The sequence below is a fragment of the Periophthalmus magnuspinnatus genome, chromosome 15, assembly GCF_009829125.3.
Source record: "Periophthalmus magnuspinnatus isolate fPerMag1 chromosome 15, fPerMag1.2.pri, whole genome shotgun sequence".
NCBI lineage: Eukaryota > Metazoa > Chordata > Actinopteri > Gobiiformes > Gobiidae > Periophthalmus > Periophthalmus magnuspinnatus.
In genome coordinates, this window is record NC_047140.1 from 21,532,541 (window position 1) to 21,550,358 (window position 17,818).

Below are 17,818 nucleotides of genomic sequence, written 5' to 3' on the forward strand. Positions count from 1 at the left end.
TCCTGATTAGACAGCCACAAGAATAACATGTCCATTAGGGAAGCAGTGCCATGTACAGTATTGGTTACCATTACGTTATATAGTCCAGGCAGTGATTTTATGAAGGGCCTTGGAGTCAGTCTGTTTAAAATGTTGAGTGAAATTGCTAACATTTCTTTGACTGATTATTTTAACTGGAAAGCACCACTGTTTTTGATTAGAGTTATTAGGTCAGCTTTCACTTTACCAAATTGGCATCAAAAATCAAAATATCTGCTATGGGTTTGTGCAAAAAAGGATTAGTAATTACTGAAACTGCATATTAATAACACTCCTATTATTTTATGTTGAAAATTACATTCTATTGTCTCAAAAAAAAAAAAAAAAAAAAAAAAACAGTGCTTGATTTGATTCTTCTTAAATTTCATATGGTGTTTGAGCAAGTGTGAATGCAGCCATAGTAACAAAATTGAGTTTAAACTTTTAGTATTGTGACAGCACTAATCACTACATGTTGTTTCTGTCTTTGCAGATTTCCTCACCTGAATCTGAGGCTCAGAGGAAAGGCACTGATCCAGTGTCTCAGGCTGAAGAGTCCCCAGGTGTTTCATCCCAAACTGACTGTTTCACTCAACGCAACTCACTCTTCAACAAGGAAGCACTGCAGGTGAATGACATATAAACCCCATTTAAGCATTTATCACAGCTGCGATAGCCAATATACTGCAAATGTTTTACTGAAAACATTGTGCACTATTTTAGACGAGAGGCCTGGACACCCAAAATAACCATGTAACCAACTCAGGACGCCACTGTGAAATGAAATTGAAAGTAGTAATAATTTTAAATGGCAAAACTTTTAAAATAAGCTTGGCAGTTATTGGTAGTTTTTTGGTAGTTTGTTGTGTTATTGGACTTAATTTCACTAAAAGATGCTGTTGTCAATTAAACAGTAGATTCAATACAATAGATTGGTGACCAGTACAATAGATACAATAGATACAAAAGATTCAATAATGTGTCAAACAACACAGTTTTTTGAAATTAGAGAATCAGAATAAAACTTTGGCCTCACTGCGTAACTGTTTTTATTCATTTACTCTGCACACCCTGCTGCATCTGTAGGTGTCATTGGTTCTGTCAGAAAGTACCAAAAATACTCAACCGCAGCCATTAGCAGTTTATTTTTGTACCTTGAAAAATGAGGCAATTATGCAACAAATTATGAAAAAAAAAACAAGTATATTTATTTGAATGTGGAAATTTTGGACACACTGCCTCTGTCTCATGACCCATTGAACAGAAATATGTCCTGGTGGTTATTTGGTCCAAGCCCTGTATTCGTTTTGTACAGGCGAGCAGAAGAGGGATGGGGGCCCGCCACAAGTGAAGCAATTATTTCAGGATGAGATCATTGTTTGGCTCCTTCTCTTCACGCCTTTGGCCCAGTGACACTCAGCCAAGCAGCACAACTGGTTCTGTTATCTCATCGCTGCCTGCACTGGCTGCATACGAGCAGACTTTACAGTGGGTTTGAATGGGGGACATTTTGATTAGCGTTTGGCATTGTCATCAAAATGTTTATTGAGTACTGAAGTAATAGCCTGTTCTGAGTTAACAGTATCAGTTTAAGATGTGTTGGTTAAGTGAAACACACACTATGATGTAGTAGTGATATATCGAAAATGTCTCAGTAACACATTGTAAAAGTTAACAAACTTGGTTGGCTCTGGATCTTAAGGGAAATGACTTGTTATATGTCGAGAAAAAACAGCATTATTTGAGAGAGTGTTTGAAAAGGCCAGAGTTGTGATACCAGGGGACTTACCAGAGAGTTTTACAGAGGTTTGCCTGACTGCTTAGCCTGATGAAAATGTGTTATTTTAGTATTACATAGCCGCTAGCAGAAGTGGAAGTGAGCTTTCCAGGTAGAGGACATTTAAAGGCCCCTAATGTTTTAAACCAGAGGAGCAAAGCAGAATGCCACATGAACCAGACATGCCTTGCAGTGAACAGCTGTTTCACTGTCTGCTGCACAGCCATTCATTCAGTATTTTCAGTTCTAGATAAGTCTGTACAATCGTTCACTTGCAGATAGGGATGCCAATATTCTTCAGTTAATATATATATAGTGATTACATTATTAAAAAGCATTTTATCTGACTGTTTATGTCGCATTAATGTCACTTTTTCATGCAGGAAGTTTGATTTTAGCCCACATAGCAATGGTAATCTATTCAATTTAATCTATTCATTTGGTCATGGAGTCAGTAATTGTTAAAAATCATGAGTTTTCGTTGAAGCTGATCATCTTAATCTGCAAGTAGAGATGTCACGACGTCAAATTTTAATGTTTTTTTGCTGTTTTTGTGACAAGAAAACTCACAATTTTGAACAATTACTGACTCCATGACCAAACTAATAGATTAAATTAGATAGATAGATTACCATTGCTTTAAACTGACTATCCACCCCTGCTTGTATTCTCCTTGTTTAATATTAGAAGCTGTATATATTTATTTCTCTAAATCAAAGCTCTTGATTGTTGGAGGTGCCCACTATGATGCCCTCAGTACAGTAAACAACTATAACTGTAGTATCTTTGGAAACAGCCTGAACCGTGACTGACCTCAGGCACCATGGAGACAGGAGAAGCAACTCATTCATCAACAGCTGCATTCATTAGCTCTATTCTTCATGGTCCCACTAAGCCTTTACTGTAAATTTGGATAAACAGGCCATTGTTGTGGAGAGCACTCAGGAAGAAACAAGGGAATCATAGACTTCCTGTATGAGGTCACTTTATGCCATGGGAGCCAATGCCAGAAGATAGGGGCAGGCCTGTTTTGTCAAGCTCTTTTCCTTCTGCTTGAACCCAGAAATACCTCTGTGCCCCAGGGCCTTGTAAAGTTAATGACTGAACTCCCTCTCAAGAAGTGACATCATCGCTTCAGTTCGGACAAAAAAAAAAAAATGTTTACAGCTTGAGTTGGTATTTTTGACAGTTATTGATTTGCATTTGGGAATATATTTTGCCAATATATAGGGACGATTTTGACCCATATGTCTATCTCTAGTCCTTTAGTTGATATATTGATCAATGGTGTTTCAGGACGTGTTCACACAAGGACTTTTTTGGTCCTGTTTAATTCTGATGTAGAACTGATTTGGTCCTGTTCTAATCCTGGTTTAGTTTCGATCTAGTCTAGGTTTAGTTTCAGGTTTAGTCCCAGTTTATCCCCAATTTTAATGCGGTGCAAGTGTAAACATACCTCTGATTGCACAAATGAATTGACTATCTCTTATTTGGGTTATAAGGATTTGTAATGACCACAGCAGAAAGGACAAGGCATGGATTAAGGAGTTGGAGCTGGAGTTTTCATAGTTACTGGACTGTTTGATCTGTCTTTTCACTTATGAAGATGCAGTTTACTAGTGCTATTCTTTGTATGTAGTAGTTTATGCGTGTGATCCCAATATATTTTTTTGTCCCCTTTTCACTCTATTAATCATTGCTCAGTGCATGTCTTTACTAAACCAAGAATTTCCTGGATTGCACTGGGGCAAGCCTCAATAGCATGCACATTCAACAGTCTGTCCAGTGCAGGTTTCATTGCAAATTAATGAGTCATCTTGGAAGAAACGGAAAGTCTAATTGTCTGTAGTCTCAGTGGGTGTGCTCAGGATTCCTCTGAGTTCACTTAACAAATAAAAACAAACATGTATTTTTCAACAGTTTTGGGTTTGGCCACTCTTGACCTGGAGCAATGACCTCATACCAGAAAAGGCAGCCCATCCAGACAAAACATTAATTAAAAATGGTCCCATAGTTGCCAACAGAAATGTCTGCACTTTATAAAACAACACTCAAAACAAAGGACTGTTTCTAGTACCGCACAGTAATTCTGGATATTTATAAAAGACCTCAAAAGTAGAATGTTTTAATAATTGGCTACAACATATTTGATGTCTCTACTTTGGGAAATATAATATACTGATTATTACATTTTTGTCAATACGTCTCTTTTTTGGTAACTGCAGGCAGAAGCATGGATCAAGGGGAAGCTCCAGGACCTGAAGGATGGCCGTAATATTGAGCGCTGCCCCCTACAGGACTGGGAGGAGGCCTGTCAGACTCTGCAGCGGGACCTCAAAGACTTTGAAAACACCTTGATTCAACTAAATCAGGTACAGCAACTACACATAGGTTTAAGACTGATGGAAAATTAGGACTGCAGCAGTTAGCAATTTACATTCATTCAATAGAATATTATATCTCTTAAATAGTCAAAAGTCCTCAATATGGCAGCTGTAAATCTGAAACTAATGAATATATGCATTATGACTTGGATAAAGCTATTAGTATTAACACCAACGATAATCACATATTACATTATTTTGTGGTATTTAGACTGAAACAATATTATATTATTCATTATATATTTCTACATACGTGACTTTACAGATGGGGGAACAATTGATCTGCAAGAAGAACCCGACTTCAGATCTGGTGAAGAAACAGCTGAGCCAACTCTGGGACCAATGGCAGACTCTGAAACAGACAGCGGCCAATCAGACGAGGGCTTTGGGCGGGGCCAAGAACCTGCAAGAGTTTAACACTAAAGTAGAGAAACTGGAGGCGTGGATAAAGGAGAAGGTTAGTGTTTTTATCAACACACTGCAATGATAAGGCAACTATAACAGTATTAAGCAAGTACCACAGCAAGTATCACATATGAAAATATATTTAGCCTTCCATGTACTACCAGATCTATAACAGGATTATCAGGTCTAAAGTCGGGCAACACCACTAATTACTGAAGTGAGGATCAGATGTTATTGCTTTGCATGGAATGTTCCACACTATGGCATTATGGTAGTTGACACATTCAGGGTGTATTTGGGAAATAAAACTGTTTTATAAAGGCAATATAAATAAGTTTAATGTCATACTGTGGAACATTATTTTTCTTTCGTTTTGTGATATTTGTTCACAAACTCATTCGCAGAACTTCTTTCTGGGATAGAGCATAACAATTAATAATGGTTAAAAGTATGTTTATTAGGTAATGTTAGAGGAGAATATACAACATAGCTTGCAATGTGCGTATATTCCCTTGAGAGGGTGAGTATTTTCTGTACAGTGTCTCCTGCAAAAGCAGGCATGGCAATGTGGTGTAATCCTCCACTAAAATAATGGCTTGTTTCCTTGTAAATGATCGCCCTGAGCGCTGTTGTGTGTGCCAACAGGAAGAGCCCACATCCCTGGTCAATGTCCTTGGGGAAAGTGTGGACAAGATGCAGCTAACCAGAAAAATTTTAGATTTGAAACAGGTGAGTGTTGTAACATGACATTTATAGACCCCTGATTTAATCCATGCTCAACAAAATCCATATGTATGTGGCCTATTGTCCAATTTTCTGGAGATTTTCCCAATAATTATTTACTGTATCCCATCACTTGGGCTAATTTGTCTCCCTGGGCTGTGTGGTAAAGACAGATGATGTCATGCTTGGACTGTTTCTATGTTTCTTCCTACTTACCTTACGTAGATGTTCTTACTTTGCTCTGAATGTTCCTTTCAAGTGTTTGATTTGCTCAATAATACTTTGGAAAACATGTATTCTTACAGTCACCTCCACAGATCTGACCTGTAACTTGGCCTGGCAGCATCAGCATCATCATGTTTTTATGCAACATATTCCTATATTAATGTTTCATATCTAAATTGGCATAACTTCTAAAAAATAGTCAAGTCTAAAAATAGATTTCTCTCCATAGTTTGTCTGAGAATCTATAGGAACTAAGATGTATAGATAAAGTTTCTTGCTTGTAACTTTGAGGAAATAATGAAGACATTTTTTAATAAAACCGCTAACACTGAAGGCAAAGCAAAGATAGCCACTTAGACTTTTTCTGTTTTTCCAATAGGATGAGCAGCTCTACAGAAATCTCTATGAAGAAATCAACCACTTAGCCCTCAAACTGGAGAAGCAAGCCAAGGCAGATGGGAAAAACATCGGCAACAGGAGGAAGCACGTCAATAAAATGTACACATGGTCCTTTGAGATGAACTGGTATGATGCATGAAACACAGAGGAGTCAAGAAGGCCTCAAAATTATCCCAATGTACTGTCTGTTATGTGTGTTTAGGTGGCTCAAAGTGCAAGCTCATCTCAAGAACTATCATGAAAATCTGCAGCTGGCTCTGGAGGTGTCTTCCTTCTACCAACAAGCTGATAATATATTACTGGCCATTCACAACATGGTAAATATATTTGTAGAGTAGCAGGTTTTGGTACATTTCAGATGGATTGCCAGATATGTCTTCATGAGGATAGAGATAATATCATTTTTGTCAATATCATCCAGCCCTACTGTGAAGTGGTTGCTTCTAATATTGATCCAACATTAAAATGAAACACACTTTTTCTTATTTTAGAGAAAAGGTGTATCTGCATCTAAGGAGCCGGACAAAATCGGAGACCAGGAAATCCGAGACATTGCAGGTCAAATCATGGTAAGTCAAATTACTTTCTATCAAAACTTGAAAACTTAAAGCCAGGGTGTATCGGTATTTAAATCTTTCTTGTTCCTAGCTCTTACAAACCCTTTGGTACTAGTATTCACATGCATGGATTTTGTGGCCACTAACAGCTTTAGAACAGCTTTATCAGACAGAAATGTGAAGCAGCCATCAACTCTCATCCCAAAGCATTATATAGTGACTCACATGGTTATTTCTTATTACCAAATTAGATTCTAATTACATTAAGACATCGTGTAATAGTCTGATTTTGTCACAAGGCTCTGTTTTAACAATATACTTAATGGGTACTTGAGCTTTAACTATACTAAATATTCCTGTGTTGGGCAGATGCTGGATGTGAGTGTGTCCCAGCTCTCTAACCTGCACCCTGCCCTGGCGACCGGCGTCATTCAGAAACAAAGTGAAATCAAAGAGTCATGGGCACTTCTGCAGAAAACACTCAGGTAAGAGAAATATATTACTTCTCCACTCATAAGTCACAATATCAAGATCTATAAGTTTTCTCACTCAGTTGTTTATTAAATAACTTGTCTACCCAATAACGTCAGTCTTTTTTTATTTCACAAAATAATTGCTACATTTTGGATAAGAAATGATGTTTGTTTATATCTAGTATGTACTTTTCCCAAGAAGCTGCTGGTTGGTTCTGTGCCGTGGTCATTTAAGGTCAAGTGCAGCAAAACTTAAGATATCTTCTTCTATCAACATCTTGCACTTGGAAAATATTTATCAACCCAAAAGCTCTCACGTCAAAAAGCTATTTTTACACACATAAATATGACATCATCTGGTGTGTTTCAACAGCTGTGCTTTTTAAAACTATTCCAGGCCAATAGCACAAACAGTGGTAGGAGAGTTCAGGCCATAATAGGAGTTTACTGTGGACTCTAAAATACGTGTGTCAGCACTGCACTAACCTCCATCTCTCTGTTATAGGACTGACAGGGCTGCACCACCCCCCACCAGCCCCACTCCTCCCAGAGAAGAGGGCGACCCTTCAACCAGGGAGCAGGGCATCGTGGGAACTGAGCTGCAAAGGACCATGGGAAAAGAGGTGAAGGAGGAGCAGAATCGGCTAAAAGGTTTTGTGGTAAGTAGTTTTGGTGCGTCTCTATTACTGGAGTAACCACAGAGTGAGAGACAACAGCTACATCAGAGCTGCACAGAGATGAGCTCAGCCTCTTCAGTGTGGTAGAGGGTGACGCATTGTGGGCCTGGCTTTGGAAAAGCACACATGGTAAAGAAGGCCATTTAGAAAAAATACTATTACAAAGTTTCTTGTTAGCTTTACTGACCTACTTCTTCAATCACACTTTTTTTTTGGTTTAGTGGAAAGAACCAGTTCCTCGCTGGTACGTTTACATACAGTTCATTATTCTTTATTTTATTCTGTCAGTTCATTTAACAAGTATGAATCAAGTTGAACCTAAAATGTTTCATAGAAGTCACAGGAAAAGATTTTAAATGTGTTATTTTTCCTGGCAATAAATGTTTGTCCACGTCCCTGAAGATTTTCAAACCATAACTGTTCAACATGGTTCATTTGTTGGCCAGAGAAAATATGACTTTCCTGTCACTCCAAAATTCACTATTTTTAAAATCATTTAATTTAATGGTTACAATAATATCTTGACGTAGAGTTGGTTTAACAAAAGCGTACAGTCAGTAGATTAATGTAATATTAACAGATGTGGTCTGGTTCAAATAAAGGTAAGGACATAATGCTCAGGATATGAACCCCTCACAGCTATAAAAGCACACTTCATTTAGATTAAAGGTACACTAAGTCATTTTCCTGTTTGTAGGTCTGCCACCGCTTCTCTCATGTAAATATTATTGCATTGCACTGAATGTTCCTCTCTGTAGCATTAAACATAGTTACGCTGCATTTATTCACTTAGAGGTGTTTTAATTTCTCAAAAATATTTAGGAAAATATGGGTTCTTACAGTTAACGAGGTCAGCTCTCCACAGATCTGACCTGTATCTTGGCCTAGTACTACTCAAGTCATACAGTACAAAGTAACTTGTCATTCATGATCCCTTTAGTTACCAGATCCAGTGCTTGGGTCAGCTGGCTGACATATTAGTGTGTGCATTTTTAGACAGCCCTCTATTCTCTGGCACAGTGCAGCCGCAGGCACCTTTCTAACTGCCTGAATAGTGACATAGTGTATCCATGTACATTAAATACTGTATGACTTCTCCATATGTGGGCCTGGTTGAGCAGACTCCATCTTGGTACGGCCTCTTGAGTGGACACGGACATGGCTAGCGTCTGTTGCTAATTGTGGCCAGATGTGAAAGCTGCCAACCAGATGCTGTAGGTGCAAAGTGATAGTTCATGGCTGACATCATTTAATAGCACTCTGCAGAAAATCCCACAGAGAAAGTCAAGAAAAGAACAGTTCTCAGATATGGGCTGAAATATAATAGCACAATTGAACTCCCACAAATGAATCAAATTTGACACATAAAATAAAACATTTTTATAACACATAACACTTTTGACACTTGCATATAGAATTTTTTGTCCATCTTTTAGTACCATACATTCTATTTGGAAACGCATACGACTTTATTTAAAGGAGCACTATGAACTTTTTCACTGGGCCACCTTGGAGACATTATTTCTCTACCAGAAAGAATTACATTGTGCACCTTTAAATTCATGATTTTTTTTTGTTCAGTGCACAGCTGGTCATACATACAGTAGTATAATTTTGTACCATTGGTTTATTGCACTGCAGTTGACCTCTGCAGTCAGACAGAACTGCCATAGAAATCGTTTATGCCCAAAATAGGTAACTAGTGAATGCTGTGCTTTCTAAATGAATGGCTCTTTTAGTCATAGTAGTTTAACGTAGCACCCATTAGCGTGCGTTTACGAAGCGAGAAGAATTGATTTAGTGATTTCTGTCTTGAAGATTTCTTACAGGCATTACAGCTGTCAATTTAATATCTTTAGCAGAGCCTGGCTTATTTCACCCAGAATAACCAACCTTTGTGTATTAGTAAGCTTGTGTCATTTGTCGGGGAAACTTTATACTTGTCTGGGCATCTGTCCACGTAGTCCACCCTCTGGCCACAATACAACATTCAGTGTAGCGGGGGAGGAACGCCTTTTTGTCATCTGACCACTCAGTATGAAATTACGAATTAATCCACACCATCATCATTGTCAAAAAATATTACTTACTTGTCATGTGGATAATACTGTGGAGTTTCCCTAAAAAGTTACCCTTTTGCGTACAGGGCACTGCTGATGCTAGCATTGGTCAAACCCAGGAACAGGATTCAGTAAGTCTTTCATCACCCATGGGAGAGGCGGCCGTCTGTTCCAATGATGTCATAGCCAGACACCAGTTGAAGGGAGAAAGGTGACATTTGGTTCGCTCTCTGTTACTTACATAATGAGGGGTCTTTATGTAAGTCCTAATTGGAGTCACATGGTCGTGTTTTCTTTGCAGCAGGAAGCCCAAAGCTGAGCCCAAGAATGACAGCACCCAACCAGGCCACCCACCGCTACATGCCCAGCTTCAGAAGTTCACCGTGTCTGCAGACAAGGTGACCAGAACCAGCCACGAACAAGGATGTTTTCACTGTATCACTGCTCACAACGTCACTGTTGGCCTGTTGTTAGATTAAAACATGTGTTATCCAGTAAATGAATATTGCAATAGGAACATAATGGTCTAAACATGATACCGATTAAGTTTCAGTATAAAATATATATATATACAGAAGGTTGTGGAGTAAAGATGCCAAAAAATGATACCAGCTGATACAAAAACTAATCTCAAAACTAGATACTGATTTGAGCAGGTATCAATACTCCGGGTGTTGAGCCTTTTCTTAGTATTAAAAACAAGTTGAAATTTCTGGAATATCTGATAAATTTTAGGATTATTCAACTCTTACTTAAGAAGTAACTAGAACTGAACTATTTTAAACAAAGTACACAAAACTGGTGCTTGATTAAAACGCCTGATTCAATCATTTTAATCACTTTGATACTAAATGTGTAAGTCATTTTAGTCAAATGGAAAACCCTACAGTACATAAAATATGTTTTCCTGCTGCAAAGAGACAATTTACTCCCAACATACCATGCAACCCAAGTGTAAATTTCATCTTATTCCACGTTAGCTGTGAAAAAAAGGTCGCTTCCCACATTAATTTTCTGGTCAGCATTACTTTAGTTATTAGAGCGCCACAATAACAAACCACAGACGTTATGTCACATTTTAAATCAAACTGAAGTTGTCATGCATTTCAGGCTAAGAGCATTCTGAGTGTGCTACTTTCACGGTAATTGTCCTGTAACTATGGAAAATATTTGATTTTTGTCCCTCGTTGCCATAGCACACAAATGCCAGCTCATTTTGTTTCTTCTCCTCAGCTGACTCTAATGGGTTTTGCTGCTGTGCTTCGTATCTCCATCCTAGACACTGGCCTGGCTCAAAGACAACGTCTCCATGGCGACCCAGATCTGCTCCGTGGCCAGCCTGGAGGGCCCCGAAGCCGCCCGCAGGTGTCAGCACGCTTTGGAGCAGGAGATACTGAACAACAGAACGAGGATTGAGGTGGTTAAAAGAGTAAGTTAACTATGTAGCATCTTGGTCAGGACTATCCTAGAGCTGGTAGATTTGACCTTTTTTGCATGTTTTGGGTTGATGGGGGAAACTGGAGCGCCTGGAGGAAACTCACCCAGCAACGAAGAGAAACATGTAAACTTCCCAGCTTGGTCGACTCGGCAATCAAACCCAGAATCTTTTTGCTGTGCTATTGTGACAAATAATGTGTTTAGAGGAGAGACAGCTGTGATTACCAAGTGCCATAATGGAGCGACAGTGGGGACTGACGTTGTGCTTAGGCAAGACACTTCACCCACATTGCCTAGTATGAATGTGGTGTGAGCGTAAGTGTTGGTGGTTGGAGGGGCTGATGGCACAGATTGGCAGTATTGCTTGTGTCGGTCTACCTCAGAGCAGCTGTGGCTGGCTACAATAGTATCTTACCAGTGTGGAGTAAGTACATAATGCAATAGAAGAGCACTTTGGGTGTGTTGAAAGGCACTATATATCTCTAATGCATTGTGCACATAATCACACTTATTGAAATAGCTTGACATACCTATTTCAGTTTATATTTCTGGCTATTTTTAACAGCCCTCCCACCAAACCGAGCATATCTTCCATATTTGTTAACATAGCATGTCTGGTTTTCGTTATTGTAAAAATAAAAAATAGATATTTTCAGAACATTGAATTTGAGCTTAGATAAGGTTTATTTTTCACATCATAAATCCCATTCTTTTATCATCACTTGCTCTCATCACACTTACATTCCTCAGGAGGGCCGTGGGCTGGTTCGAGCGCAGCACCCGGGCAGCTCCAGGATCCAGGAGTTCTTGGGTCAGCTGGAGGTGCTGTGGGAGGAGCTGCGGAGGAGGCATCAGAGGAACGCACTCTTTCTGCAGGCCTCTGAGGAACTGGGCTTCAGAGTAAGACTCAGAAAACATCCACAACCAGCTCCTCTCTGAAGTCCCATTGAGCCAGTGCACTAAGCTTTGAAAATGTAGAGAAAATTATTACTTATGACAGATGAACAGTTTTCCCAAAATAGTAGTGTTTACTCTGGAAAGAGGCCTAAGCTGTGCTCGCAAACACTGACAGATAGGACTCATTTATTTCTTGCTGACAAAATAAAAAGTCTAGTTAGAAAAACAAGACAAAACTGAACTGTGAGTGGTACTTTTACAGTTATTTTCTAATATAAAACACTTCAATATTTGCTACCTCAATATACATGTACTTAAGCACTTCCTGTAGAGTAGTCTGTGAGTAGTACTGTGACTAGAGTTGAGTCATCTGAGAAAATAAATTACATTGACTGAAGACCAGAGCATATTTGCCACATTTATGACTGGTCATGAGAGTAAGTTGTAAATTGTTCTATTGTAATTGGTTTTATAGTACATTATATGTCATGACTGTTGAACACTTCCTCCATTATCAGCCAAAGCAGTGACCTCACAGCTGTCTGTGCCTGGCCCTTGTGTTTTCCTGCAGGTTGTTAAAGTGCTGCAGGCCCTGGGCAGCCTGGACGCCTGGTTGGAGTCTGTGGAGCTTTCCATGAAGGAGTCCTCTTTGGCCGCTGACCCTGAAACTATGAGTGTTGCCGAGAGACAGAGCTGCCTCCTGGAGAGAGAGGTGGCAGCACGCGGACATGAACTGAGCACGCTCAGACAGGAGGTGGAGCAGCTGCAGTGCCACAGTCACCCGCTCACGAGAGGGCTGCCCGCGCGTATGGACGATGTGGAGAGAAAGTGAGTTCATAAACTACACAGAGGAGCAGGGTCACAGGACCGCCGTGACTCTGTCATTGTGGAAAACCAGTGTTGTGAATGTGAACTATCAGGCTGCACGCTGGTGGTGCTCTTAACTGTGGTCAGGAAACAGAACTACTCAATGTTTCCAGGCTTCTGCAGCACTACAACATGGAAGACTTTATTCATAAAATCCACCCCTTCCTGAAGACAAACAATTCACCCCATAAACCACCAGAATATATATTCATGTATCCAGTAAGTTTTATTTTAACCCTGGCAGTGTTGAGTCTCTATGTGCTCATTCATTACTGGATTCAAGTGGATTCATTTGTAATTCATGAGGCACTCAGAGAGGTCTACCCCACAGACTGTCAGCGCATGTCAAACTCGCCTTGTCCATGTTCTCTAATGACGTCTCTCTCCTCGGCTGGAGATGTGATTTCATGTTTGTGCCATGTACTTTTGGTAAAACCCCATGAATCAGGCTGAAATGTGGGACCTTCCAGTGTCCATAAATACATGTTAAGGCCCTGACCAAACTAAACAAAGGAAAGAAAGCACTTGGTTTAAGTGTTTCCAGAGTGGGAGTTTTGTACGGGATAGAAAGGCTCTGACGTCATCTTTATTTATTACCACAAGCATCATTTATTATGGAAAGAATACGTTTTTATATTGCTCCCTTAACCATCACAAATATAAACTCTCTACAGACCATCCAGCCCGTAAGTACAAATTATGTTTATAAGACCTGATGTATGATTACACAAATGGCGCTCTAGCATGGTAGAACGCACTCCTGAGGTCTACATAACACACTAAAGTGGCATTGTTGAAGGATGTATGGGCAGAATGTGAATAATAGTTGGGCTACTTAAATAAACTTTTCAATAATAGTGTTTATGTTTTAAAGGTACCAGTGTGTTCAAAGTGCGCTGACCCAGCAGAGCTCAGAGCTGCAGGACACACGGATGCTGACTGAGTTTCTGGAGCAGGTCGAACTCGAAGAAAGCCAGGAGAGGAGGGGGGGGCACTTCAGCTTAAGACAGGTGAGCAGTACCTCTTAGAAATGACTGTGTGATGGATTGTAACAATATACTTTGTGTATAGACGTCTCCTGGATAAATGAGGCATTATAGGAAATAGTTTGTACATGTGTGGTGTGGGAATTGCACTTCACACCTGCTAAGAAATCCAATGTAGGGCATTTGTTAATAATGTTAATAATAATATTTCCTTTTTTTTGCACATTTAGAAAAATAAATGAACCAAACGTCTTCAAATGAATTACATTTAAATAATACCAGCTCATGTAATGCTTTTTCAAAACCATTGCCATGTCAGCAGTTTTACAATTATACTCTGCAAAATAAAACATGATTACAAAACAGGAAGGGATTTTATCATTGTTGGATTTGCACAGTCTGCAATATAGAGTGATATCTGATAAGCCACAATGTAAGTAATGTAAAACATTGCATGCCTTACAGCCATTGCACAGTGAAATGTCCCCAGCACCCACTGTATTGGACCTCCGGAGCAGCGGTGCCACAGAGCCTCTGATGGAGCCCATGGGAGACCCCGTAGAAGAGCTGAGAGAAGCTGTGGAGATGCTCAATGACACTGTGAGGGCAAGAGGGCGCTCTCAAAACCATGATCAAGCCATACGCGAGCTACTGAGCAAAGTAAGTACAATTACTCAAGTATATTGAAGATGTTTTGCTGTTCATCCCAGCGGCTTCTTCAGTTCTGGTCAGATTGCTGGTGACCTTATTTCTACCTGAGGGGAGGAGCTAACAACATTGAAACTAACACACCTATTTGTTTACAGTTTCCGTTTGTTAACTAGGTCTATTGAACTACACTAAGCTTGTTTTAACACTGCCACAAGTTAGGTCGACGTAAAAGAGCATTTGCTCCAAGAGCAGTACGCTCAGGCCAGTGTGAATCCAGCAGTCTCATTCTGGACTGCAGTAAGAGTCCTGCTGCTCTGAGAGTGCTTCAAACAGGAGATCTCAGAGCAGCTCCACCCGCACTCTGAAACGGGCCGAGTGCGGTGTGACTGAACTTACAGTCCATGGTGCCTGGAGCTGTGCAAAAAGCTTTGTCTCCTCCACCACCAGCGCATACGCTCTTCACAATGTATTTAACTACAGGTGCAAAAAAAGACCACCTCATACAGGGGAAGTGTACATGCTGTCACAGAAATAACTTCGTTGATCAGCTGATGGCCTCTGATGTGGCTCATGGTATGATGCACGGTGTATGTGAACAAAGCCAACCCAAAAGTAAGTAAACAGAACAGAACTAAATGTAGTGCACACTGTGGTCTCTCCACAGAGCACATTAGCAAAGTGTGAACTGTGGCTGAGACGTATTTTGCTGTTCACACTTACTGCAGTGTTGAGCTGAACTCTGACCAGAACTGAAGAAGCTGCTTGGATAAGCAGCAAAACATTGTATGTTTTGCATTTGAGGATTGAGTGCTCCAAAAATTTCTGTTTTCATCCACCTCCGTCCACTGGTCTGCACATGTCGATTATTCAGAAACTTTTGACTCCGGGTCAGACATGTAGAGTAGAAATAGCCATAGCCATTTTTCAACAATAAAAGCACATAAATGAAATCTTGCTGCTTTCTATGGTGAAATACCACCATGAAGGGGGCGGGATCTATCTCAGGAAGTCGATGGACCGGTTTATTATTGAGCAGTTTTAAATCAATATTGGTGTTTACAATGACCACGCATGTTATATACTAAATAACTGAAAAAACACAATATATCTTCTTACAGCTACCAGAAGGAGCAGAATAATTTGTCCAGTGTATTCACAAACAGCTGCGTTTGTTAAATGAGAGACACATCTGGTACAGTCTTGTTTGGCTGTCTTTTTAAACAAATCATCCCTCACTGGCCTTTTCATGTCTTTGTCAATTTGATTTAACCTCTTTAGAAAAGTCACACTTGCACATGTGTTTGATGAAGGCCCCATGACAATAAGCCATAATTTGCAATGAGTCTCTCATTGGCAAACAAATGGTACACACTGTAAAAGAGCTAAGTGATATTTAGTCTGTACGATAATATTGCCATTGCAGTGTTGAAGATATGCGAAATGAAAATATCAAGTTTATTTTTTATATATTGTTTTAAGTTTCAAAAAGACAAAATAAAAATGGAGTGGACTCTTTCAAATAAGGGTGATGTTTTGGCACTTTTTAACAGTCCTTTCACATTTGTAGCTTACATGAACCTCAACCAAAGTATTTAACTTTTCTAATGAGGGGTCTACCAGCTGCTGGTCTCCATGGAGATGTTAATTTGTTGCCTGGATTGTTCCACAGCATGGCATTATACTTATTTTTCTTTTATTCAATTAGATGTGGTTTTATTGCTCAAAAACATGCTTACTCTGAGCATGATTGCCTCTTCACAGATCTGTCCTGTAACTTGTTCTAGTGGTGTCACCAGTTTGTCTCTATGGAGATAAATTAAGTCTATTCACAACCTGTGGAACATTCAAAGTAAATTTACAACTTGGAGACATGGAAACAAGCGGCTAACAGATACTCCACCCCTGTAAAGGCACATATTGGATGGATTGTAATAATATAGTCTCATTATTGTTATGGGAATAATCAAATAAAACATCAAGATAATATTTTTTTGTCAATTCTGCCCATCCCTACACATTTATAATTTTCTAATATATTTTGATGTTACCTTTTCCCATTACAGCATGCTAGTCTGGCTGTGCACGTGGAGGAGAGCTTATGCCGCAGTAAAGACTTGAGCCTGGACATCTTGGAGAGAGAGACAGACATGGCGGTCCAGTGTGAGCCGGACCGCTGTGGTTTGGATGCCCTGTGGGAGGAGCAGGACCACCTGGAGGTGAGAAGAGTCTATTCATGTTGTGATTATGGGCTAAACATTGAACATGGCTCAGTGGTGCTAATAGAGCTACACAGAGACAAAGTGCAGAAAGCAAAGGAAAATTAGACCATAGTGACGTTATTGCACGCTGCAGTCCACTACAATTGGAGAAACAGCTGCCAGACTGCGTCAAAATAAGCTCATGTTACACTAATTGGGTTTTATTAGTCATCGTTGCTCACTTTTTCTGTATTGATTATAAAATGCTTGTGCTGCATCCAGCATCTCCTAGTGACTTATCACAACTTCTGTAAACATGTTTATAGAGTCGATGGTAATTTATTTGTTTGTAATACAACAGAAATAGGATTCATGGCTGGAAAAAATTGATGAAAGTGAAAAAGCAACATAGTAAAGGTGTCTTAGTAGGTTCATAAAAAGTTAAAATGTGTATATTTTTTTATTAGCAACCTCATTTCCATAGTCTCTTTAGTCATTTCTGCAGTAACATGTGCAATGATGGGCAGCATAAAGGTGAAAACTAAATCCAATCCAATCCACATTTCACAAACAAATGCAGTTTCCAAAGTGCTACACAAATACATTATAAATAAAAACAACTAGAAAGGTTTAGTTTACTCTTTACTTGAATGAACATCCTGCAGAGACATTTAGCTAATAAAAAACATAGATGTTCTGCACCTGATTATAGCAAAAAATAGCTAGTTTTCTGAAGTCCATCGTTATATAACAAATGAATGAGATAGATAGAAATGAACAGAGTCGTATGTGACTTTTGATCTGATTGATTATGTATCACACAGTCCATGCATGCAGCCGCTTGTCTCTGACTGTGGAGCAATAATTTGCAAGAGTTTCTCATAAGTTTTGCCCAATTCTTTGTGTTGCTTAATGGATTACATAAACTCGACTGTAAAATCACACGCAAACACATGCAGTACATTTATTCCCCACAAGATGTTTATTTACAGTGGTATTTGTCATTTTGGTTGCTACGCATTTGAGGATTAATCTTTTGGTCTGACTGCAACTTGGAGGGTTTGTGGGGGTCGCAGGTTAGATG

At 39.5% G+C, this 17,818-nt stretch overlaps 1 protein-coding gene across 2 annotated transcripts in view; it reads left to right on the forward strand.

The window, feature by feature from the left end:
- The window catches only part of LOC117382198 (uncharacterized), a 36,480-nt gene that overhangs the window by 1,713 nt on the left and 16,949 nt on the right, over positions 1 to 17,818 (forward strand). For both annotated transcript variants that reach the window (XM_055227267.1, XM_055227268.1), the window contains exons 3-19: positions 512 to 646; positions 4,021 to 4,167; positions 4,445 to 4,636; positions 5,230 to 5,313; positions 5,912 to 6,057; positions 6,134 to 6,248; positions 6,423 to 6,500; positions 6,858 to 6,973; positions 7,467 to 7,620; positions 9,785 to 9,909; positions 10,000 to 10,096; positions 10,978 to 11,127; positions 11,886 to 12,035; positions 12,604 to 12,860; positions 13,774 to 13,909; positions 14,351 to 14,545; positions 16,600 to 16,752. In XM_055227267.1, coding sequence (XP_055083242.1) covers positions 512 to 646; positions 4,021 to 4,167; positions 4,445 to 4,636; positions 5,230 to 5,313; positions 5,912 to 6,057; positions 6,134 to 6,248; positions 6,423 to 6,500; positions 6,858 to 6,973; positions 7,467 to 7,620; positions 9,785 to 9,909; positions 10,000 to 10,096; positions 10,978 to 11,127; positions 11,886 to 12,035; positions 12,604 to 12,860; positions 13,774 to 13,909; positions 14,351 to 14,545; positions 16,600 to 16,752 — 2,430 coding nt within the window. The remainder of the gene's footprint in view (positions 1 to 511; positions 647 to 4,020; positions 4,168 to 4,444; positions 4,637 to 5,229; positions 5,314 to 5,911; positions 6,058 to 6,133; positions 6,249 to 6,422; positions 6,501 to 6,857; positions 6,974 to 7,466; positions 7,621 to 9,784; positions 9,910 to 9,999; positions 10,097 to 10,977; positions 11,128 to 11,885; positions 12,036 to 12,603; positions 12,861 to 13,773; positions 13,910 to 14,350; positions 14,546 to 16,599; positions 16,753 to 17,818) is intronic.